Source organism: Aedes aegypti, chromosome 2 (genome assembly GCF_002204515.2).
Source record: "Aedes aegypti strain LVP_AGWG chromosome 2, AaegL5.0 Primary Assembly, whole genome shotgun sequence".
In the NCBI taxonomy this organism is placed as follows: domain Eukaryota; kingdom Metazoa; phylum Arthropoda; class Insecta; order Diptera; family Culicidae; genus Aedes; species Aedes aegypti.
The window spans coordinates 431611196-431619872 of record NC_035108.1 but is presented as its reverse complement, the minus strand read 5'-3'; the positions used below and the strand labels follow the sequence as shown (position 1 = coordinate 431619872).

Sequence of the window (8677 nt, the reverse complement as noted above, 5' to 3'; positions counted from 1 at the left end):
TTATTAACAAAAAAGGCGCGTAAAAGTTAAACGTCTTTTTTATAATAACCGAAATCACGTCTCCGTAAAGTTACTGTCCAAAATTTCAACTATATTTGTTGAACCTTTATTGTATGTAGTATCTGCAATGTATGATACGGAGGGCAACAATAAGCAAACAGATCTACCAGACAACGTTGAAAGTGAAAAACTAATGTCGTTTTCGTTTTTAGGAACTGGGTCGGTGATCAACACATAAACAAACAAACGTCAAGCAAATTGTAGTTCGGTCGAACCTGAATCGGGTTGGGGTTGAAACTGTGATTCAGAACGGGTTGCGCCAGTTCCAACCTAGGTTCAAAAACGAATTCGACATAAGTCACGTTAAAGAGCTTCCAATTGTTGATGTAAAATTGATTATTCAACAAAATGAAAAAACCGATGAGCCGGGAGGACGATCAGACAACGAAGAGTACAGCGAGATTGGAGAATTTCTTTTGGACAACAGATTTACTGGCCACTTACAAGACCAGCATGATATACACCACAAGGTGCTGCCTCCAAACAAAAAGGAGTCAAAAGAGTGGTGCAAGCTCAAAGAAAATGGATCGAATAGACATGACGATGTGACAAAAAGTAAAGACAGACTATTCAAATGCGACATATGCTCTAAGACGTACAAGTACAATCGAACCTTGTACGCCCACAAGAGGTTTACACATGGAGCAAAAGAACATTTTTGTCCCATTTGCGAAAAACCAATCGCTTTTAGGTAAGCTGTTGAAGAAATTTCGTAATTAGGAGAAGTACCTAATAAATACCGCTCTTTGCAGGCATCAGATTGAACGGCATATGCGAACGCATAATCCCATTCACGAACGCCAAGAGGAAATCACTGGCGATACGTTCAAGTGTGACGTGTGTCAAAAAGCGTTCAGCAACAAAAATGCTTTAGGCAATCACAAGATTTACGTTCACGGACCGAGGAAGTACAAGTGCGAAATTTGCGGGTTTGCCTTCCGAGTACGGTATGGAAATCATTTTGCGATTGTCCTAAATAGAAATCATTGTTTGAATTTGATTTTTTCGTACAGATGCAGATTGATGAAGCATATGCAGGGACACGAACGAAAGAGACAGAAGAGTCAACCACAGAACACATCTCGGGAAATTTATGAGGACATTTCCTTCAAACCTGATCAAGCGGAACATTCAGATAACAACCTCCAACCTTCAAAGGAACTTGCCAAATTGAGTTCTATAAGATCTTCTCAGCGGATTGAAAAGAAACAGTCGCGCAATTATCAACTTGATAAGTCTGGAAGGTAAGCGCACTTCCCGTGCGATATATTTTTATGATTTCCAACTATGAAAATTTTCAGAAACTGTTCGAAGAAAAGCATCAACGGAAATCGTCAGATTCGTAGGACCCATTCCTGCTCGAAATGCGACAAACAATTCACATCAGAAGCGAAACTGAAGCAGCATGCCAGGGCAAAGCATCTGGAGGACAACACAAAGAATGAACATCTTGAACTAGATGGTGAAGCGTCCAACGTGGTAGATGGTACTTGGTCGGAGGAAGAGGAAGTCATTATCAAGTTCGAAGTAGAAGAGATAAAACTTGAGCCAGAATGAAATGAATAACAAAAATGCAGCCCCAATTTGCAGTTAGTATTTTTGATGTATCTTTTTCACAGATTAGAAAGATTTCACCATCTAATTGATTATCGCACGTGACTGTAACAATGTATTATTGCTAGAATTTCTTAAAATACCTTCGTAAAATATCTTAGTAAGTTTTTTTATCTCTTCAGGTATAATGACACAAGATACGCCTTAAATCCACCATAGAAAAAGATAGAATGCTACTTTACCTATTGACTTCACAGTATTAAAATCAGTCCAAGAATTTCAAAATTTAGCTTTTTTATTTTTAGGAATGTCTTTTTCATTGCCTTCTCGTCTGATGGTGGCGAACATTCGTTGAAAATGACGCTTTCCAGCACTACTGTATTTTAAAGACTTTCTTTTCTTTTCCCATATGAATACTGCTAGAAATTTCTCCGAGATTTTCATTAGGAATTCTGCGATGTAAAGAATTCCGCCATCCCTAGCGAATTCTATCATAAGGAGTTTGTCAGAACTTCCAGGATTCCTACTGGAGCTCCAAGCTATCTTTAGCAAAAAATACAGAAATCATGCTAGAAATTCCTCAGAGGATTTTGTGGAATTCTTTCACTAATTCCAAAATGGGATTTCCGGAAAATCTTCCAACAATTCTTTTAAGAATGCTTCTATTGATTTCTTCAGTAATTATTCCTGGATTCCTGGAACGGGAACACCAGCCATTTCCAGGTATTTTTTGAATGATTCTCTCTCCTAGTCCTAGTTTTTCCACCAATAATTTCTCCAGAACTGTTCAATGGATTGATTCTGTAATTTTTCCAGAAAATTCTACAAACCTCTCTCAAAAGATCTTTTAAAAATTCTTCCAGAGATCATTGCATGACCTCATGAGATTTCCCCAAGTATCTTTTTAGAAAATCCATCAATGATTCCTTCCAGAGATACACTAAAGCTATGAATTTCTTCAGAGGTTTCTTTCCAGCTTGCAAGAGCCTCATTCAATAATTTTCTTAGAATGCATCAAGATATATCGCTTGTAATTTTAACAAGATTTCATCATCAAGGACATCAAACTATTGAAAGATTAAAATACAACTTTCCTACAATTGATTCTTCCAGAAAATCATCCAGTGATTTTCACAGGGCTCCATAAAAAATCCCTCCCAACGATTATTTCAGGAATTTCAACCGAGATTTCTGCAGAAAGCCGTCTAGTGTTTTCTAAGGTATTGCCTAGGCCTCGAGAAAATATTCCAACAGTTTCTATCTATCCAGTGGATCAGCTAAATCTCTAGATGTGGTAGTCTTTTGATTCCGTTGCATGCTCCTGTGGAGTAAGCTACGGAATCAAAATCAATCGTGCCCGGTACGCGTTGTGCGAGTGCGAAAAGATATTCGAGTTCAGTCGGAAATGGATTGCCAACTGGTGATTTCGTTTCATGCTTTTGATATCGTGGTAACATTACGTTTATGTAATTTTCAAACAAATTATGAAATGTTTGTTACTACAAGTGTTGACATAAAACTTTATACATGATGCATAAAATTTGAATAAACACAAATCTTTCTTTTTTGTCATTACTAAAAATAGCCTTTGAATAGTTCGACATTATGAATGTAGACGTACTTCTACTAATATCTTTTCACAGCGGAACAAAAATGAACTGTTACTAGTTTTAAGTAACAGTCGTATTTTTCCTTCTTATCCATGGATTACATCACCGACCAGTTTCCCAGTTTTGACTTGGCCGGCGCCATTATTGATCAATAATATGAGAGCTACTAAAATGTGCGCTTCGAGAGTAAGAGTCCTTTATTTATTTGGATCAAAATGCAATTCTTACCAGTTCCAATCAATCATTGAGTAAAGTGTGTACGGAATGAAATTGCACCACTTTTAAATGGCTGTAACTTTTTACCCGTTTGATATTTTCTATTGAAATTTTGGGTGTAATTTGTTCAATGTGTATTTGTTTACGCTATGTCAGTTTCACTAGCCTATAAGCTATTTTATGAGACGTTTCGAATTATATGTTTCCCGTTTATTTACCAATTTTGAAACTTCCTGGCGGGCCCATTTATTTCTTATTTATATAGAGCCTCCTCCTGATTTTTTCTAAAGGACTCTTCATCAGAAACTCCTCCACGAATTCGTTCTTGCGTTCCTTTAAAAATTTCTCTAGAAAAATCTACAGGGAACCTACTAGAAATTCCTTTAGGTATTCTTCTAAGGATTTTTGCAGAAATTTATACACAGGATTCCTATTAAAATTTTTACAGAGGTTCCTCTACGATTCTTCTCAACTAATCTAGAGATTTTTACAGAATTTGCTCGAAGATTTTCTTCAGCAGTTCCTCTAGAAATTCATCATATTACATCTCTATGATATTAATAACTAATTCTTTCAGGTTAATTTCCATGAACTTCTTTATGATTTGCTTCAGGAATTTCTGTATGAATTACTGTAGAAATACGTCCTAAAGTATTCCCAGAAGGTATTCCTACAGAGATTGCTTTTGAAATTTTATAATCTTTCCTCTAAAAAGCAAATTTCTCTCAGAAGTTTATGCATTGATTCCGTCAGTATTCTTTCGGTATTCGATCAGTAACTATTTCTAGAATTCTCAAAGGAATTCCTTCAAAAATTTTCGTGATGAATAATTCAGGAATATCGACAAGAATTCCCATGTAACATTAATAACTGAACAATAGTTTATGCTTAATGCTACTTTTCAGCAAAATTGTTCATTGGATTGCTTCAGAAATTTCTCCAGATAATGAGGATGCACCTACCCACAGCAGAAAATCCCTCAATAAAAAAAGCAACCAAATAAATCTCCAGATATTTCCCCAGGAAATCATCCAGGAATATTTCCATGTTTTTTTCCCTGCAAAATTGCCAAAAATACTTCATGATTTTCACCGGGAATTCCTACAGATATTTTTCCAGCGATTACTCAGAAATTATTTCAGATATGTATAAAATTCATCTGGAGGTACGATGGGAATTCTCTCTTGGATTTCTTCCAACGATTTCTCCAGGAATTGCTCCGAAAATTCTTCAAGGGATTTCAGAGTCTTTCAGAAATTCCTCCAGAAACTCCTCTCAAAATATTTGCAATATTTGCAATATTTGCGAAGTTCTCCAATAAATGTATTCAAAAATTACTTTAAAAATGAATCATGAATTTTTATATAGAATCCTCCAGGTATTCCTCCACGAATGCCTACTGATTTTTTCATGGATTCCACTACAAATTCTCCAGCGATTTTAAGAAATCCCTCTATGATTAACTTTGTTTTTTTTTTCAAATCACTCAAATCAATTTATTTAATGATTTCTTCACTAACTTCTCTAGGCATTTCTTCCGGAATTTCTTCAATGATTCCATCAGGAATTTCTCATAAAAACTTTTCCGGATGAATTTCTGTGAGATTCCATCGAACTATTGTTCTGAATTGTTAAAGAAAGGACTGAAGAATTACTTGAAGATATTCTTTGTGGAATCGCTTGAGATACTTCTCTGAAGGAATTTCTTCAAGAACAACATAAGAAATCCCTGCAAATATTTCTGGAGGATTTTCTGAAAGACTTTCTAGATGAATCCCTTGCGGAATTCATGAAGGAATTTCCAAACGGAGAATCCCAAGAAGAATGGCAGGAAGAAACCCTGAAGGGATCCCAATAATAATTCTAGGTGAAAAAATCCCTAGAGGAATTCCCAGAGGAAATCTTCTAGGAATTCCAAAATAAATGCTGTAGAACAATTGTACAAACTTCTGAAGTAGTTTGTGGTACGATCTCTAAAGAAAACCCCGGTTCCTTGAAGGAATATCTGAATGAAATTCCGTAGGAAGTTTTAGGAGAACTTTGGAAATTATTCTGAAAGAATAACTGAAGAAATTTCTAAATGAAACCCTGACGTCATTTCTTAAAGAATCTCTACAGGAATTTTTCAAACTTTCCTTAGCGATTCCTAAAAAACCCTAGAGCATTTTTGGGAGAAATCCCTGGAGTAGTTTTTGGAAAAAAAGTGGAATTTATAAAACATCAGCCATTTCTGAATCCCTGTATAAAATTCCGAAGTGATCACTGGAGGAAATCCTGCCGGAATTTATCGAACAACCCCTGGAGACACGTTTGTAGGAAGCCCTGGAATGATTTCTGAATAAATTTCTTATGGATTTTCTAAAAAAATCCCGATAGTATTTTTTGGCGGAAAACTGTAGAAATTCTTGAATAAATCTCTAGGCAAAACCTTACGCTTTGAGGAATCCCTGAAGTAATATCTGGGAGAAATTCTTCAACAATAAAATTGAATCCTTGGAAAAATATCTGAAGGAATACTGGAGAAACTTCTAGAGAAATTTCCCAAGAAAAGACAGGAGGAATACACGGAGTAATCTTTGCAAATATCTCTGTCCAGAATGTCCAGACGAATATCTGAAAATCTCTGGAGAATGTTCTGGATAAATCCCTGACGGATTTTTTGAGGAATATCTGGAGAAATTTCTGGAGGAGTTTCTGAGGGAATATTTTCAGGATCTCTGGAGGATTTTTTAAAGAAATGTTTGAAAGAATTTCAAGAGAGAAAAGCTTGAAAGAATTTCAAGAGACATTTCTGATAGCAACAAGATAGTGTACTTTCTAGAGAATTTCATAGAGAAATAGATGTTTTCTAAATTTTCGAACAATTGCTTGGACGACTTCCGAGTTATTCTACATCAATTTCTGAAGGAAAGAAATACATAAACAGTCTAGTACACGACACTGAAGACGGCCTTACAGTTGAGGTCGAAATACGCGTATCTGTCAAAGGATACAAACTCTAGTGGAATTACATGGTATAGTACTAAATTCGGTTTTTTCATCTACTTATAAACAGTCTGTTTAGACTCATACATGATCATTGAGTGATTACTATTTATCAATTAAATAAAATATTCATGTTTTATTTTACTCCCTGATATTTTGAAGATGATTGGTTGAATGTGCGAATTTTGCCACATATTTGTGTGTGTCGCAATTTGATTCCGACTACCCTTTATGGATTACTTCAAGGTTTTCTCAAGTGAAACCTTTAAAAAAATCTTCTAACGATCTTTGCATGAACACTTTTAGGGATTTTCCCATGTATGATTTCAGAAATTCCTTATCCTTACTTCCGGAGACACACTATGAGGCTATGAATTCCTCCAGAAGTTTTTTTTTTTTCTAGATTTATCCATGTTCTTTGATTTCTTTTGGAATTGATCCACAGTTTCTTTTCATGATTTCCCTGGAATGCGCATCTGGAGATACCTCTTGTAATTTAACCAACGATTTATCCAGATAATCTCCAAGGAATCGTTCTAAGCATTTTTCTACTATATCTAACCATTGAAAGATTTGAGAAAAAACGTCTTTCCTACAACATTGATTCGCCCAGAAGTTCATCCAGCAAATTTCACAGCGGATTCCCCAGGGATTTTTCCTGAAATTATTTTACAGATTCTTTCAATACTTGCTTCAAAGATTTCTTCAGAATTTTGATATGGAATTATGACAGAAATTAATGTAAAAAGCGCTCTTGTGATTTCTTCAAATATTTCTTTTACTTAAAGATTCATTCAGAAATTATTCTAGCAGTTTCGATGTTTGCAGGGAATCAGCTAAATGTCTTCAAGAGTCAAAAATTTCCTCCAGAGATTTATGCGAAACTTTCAAAAATAAATTTCTAATCGGTTTCTCTGAAACAATGTAACCATTCCTGGTATAATCCTAGAAAGTATCCAGAAGATTACGATGAACTGAGGAATCTCTGAACACTTCCTGGACGAATCCATGTATGCAATCTTAGAAAAATTCAAGGGAAACATCGAATCGCTTGAATTTCTTGTTCGATATCCAGATCGATTAAAGAAGAAATATAATGAAACATACTTGGATAATAAATCTTCGAACTGTACGTGTATAAAAAAAAAACTTCAGAGTCGAAGCTAGTCTAGTACCGTAATCCGGGGTAACATTGATCATTTTTTGAATTTTTCTTAAATATTTCGTTTGAAAATGCAAATGTTGCAAATTTTATATTTTTAAAACAAGTACTGCCACTCATAGCTCGGGACTATATACTGCATTTTATTTTTTGAAAGATTTAAGCATGTTTAAAAAAATGTTTTAAGCGATTTTTTTATATGGCTGATATGGGGTAACATTGATCACCTATGGAAACAACGTTCGGTAATATTGAAAATATCGTTACTCACTTAAAACATGGCCCCTGAAGCCGAATATGAAGGCCAAACGCTTACAAGTCATTTACTTTTTGAGTTATTTTAAAATTAAAAACACCTCAAACCACGGAATACTCCTAAAGGTAGGCAATTTCCCAAGGGATTTCGATATTCTTTACAGTAATTCGTTAATATTGCCAAATTGAGCACACTTATGAAATTTTTGACAACGGAATCGTTTTCGGCGATGCCATTTTTAGTAAGAGCCGCATTTTCCTTGCTCATATCGTTTGCAGAACCTATGTGAGACATGAATCTTCGGTAGTGTCATCCTTTCTCATTGAAAACATTGTTTCGAAAAGATGACAAATTTACGCATAAAGTAAACTCAATTTTAGCAAAAATCCTCATTTACATTAGCTTATGAATATAAGAAATGGAAGCACCATTCGTGATTTGGAAATATTCTATCAATAAATGATGATACAAACTTTTTGCGAGATGAGTCATTCCGATTAATATTACCCCGCTGATCAATGATACCCCGGATTACGGTACACGACACTGAAAACAACCTTAGAGTTGAGGTCGAATTAAGCGTGTCTGTCAAAGGATACAAATTATTTTTGTAATTAAATGGTATAGTACTATATTCGATGTTTTTTGCAATCCCTAAAGATGTGTGGGAATTTTGGTCGAATCCATGGAATATTCCAGTTATTGCTGGAACGACAATTTCTTTACGGCATCAGATAATTTCTTGCAGAAATCCAAGGTTTAATGTTTGTCCCTACCCCTACACAAGACACTAAAAAATGCAGTGATATTTGTTTTATTTCAATAGACTGATAG

General features: G+C 35.1%; 1 protein-coding gene across 1 annotated transcript; it reads left to right on the top strand.

Annotated features, from left to right (window-relative positions):
• Positions 1 to 289: 289 nt before the first annotated feature.
• Positions 290 to 1899, top strand: LOC110677087 (zinc finger protein 782-like). Its single transcript, XM_021847751.1, has 4 exons — positions 290 to 751; positions 813 to 1007; positions 1074 to 1304; positions 1362 to 1899. Exons 2-4 carry the CDS (start codon positions 832 to 834, stop codon positions 1615 to 1617), a joined length of 663 nt encoding a protein of 220 aa, XP_021703443.1. The 5' UTR covers positions 290 to 751; positions 813 to 831; the 3' UTR covers positions 1618 to 1899.
• The last annotated feature ends 6778 nt before the right edge of the window (positions 1900 to 8677 follow it).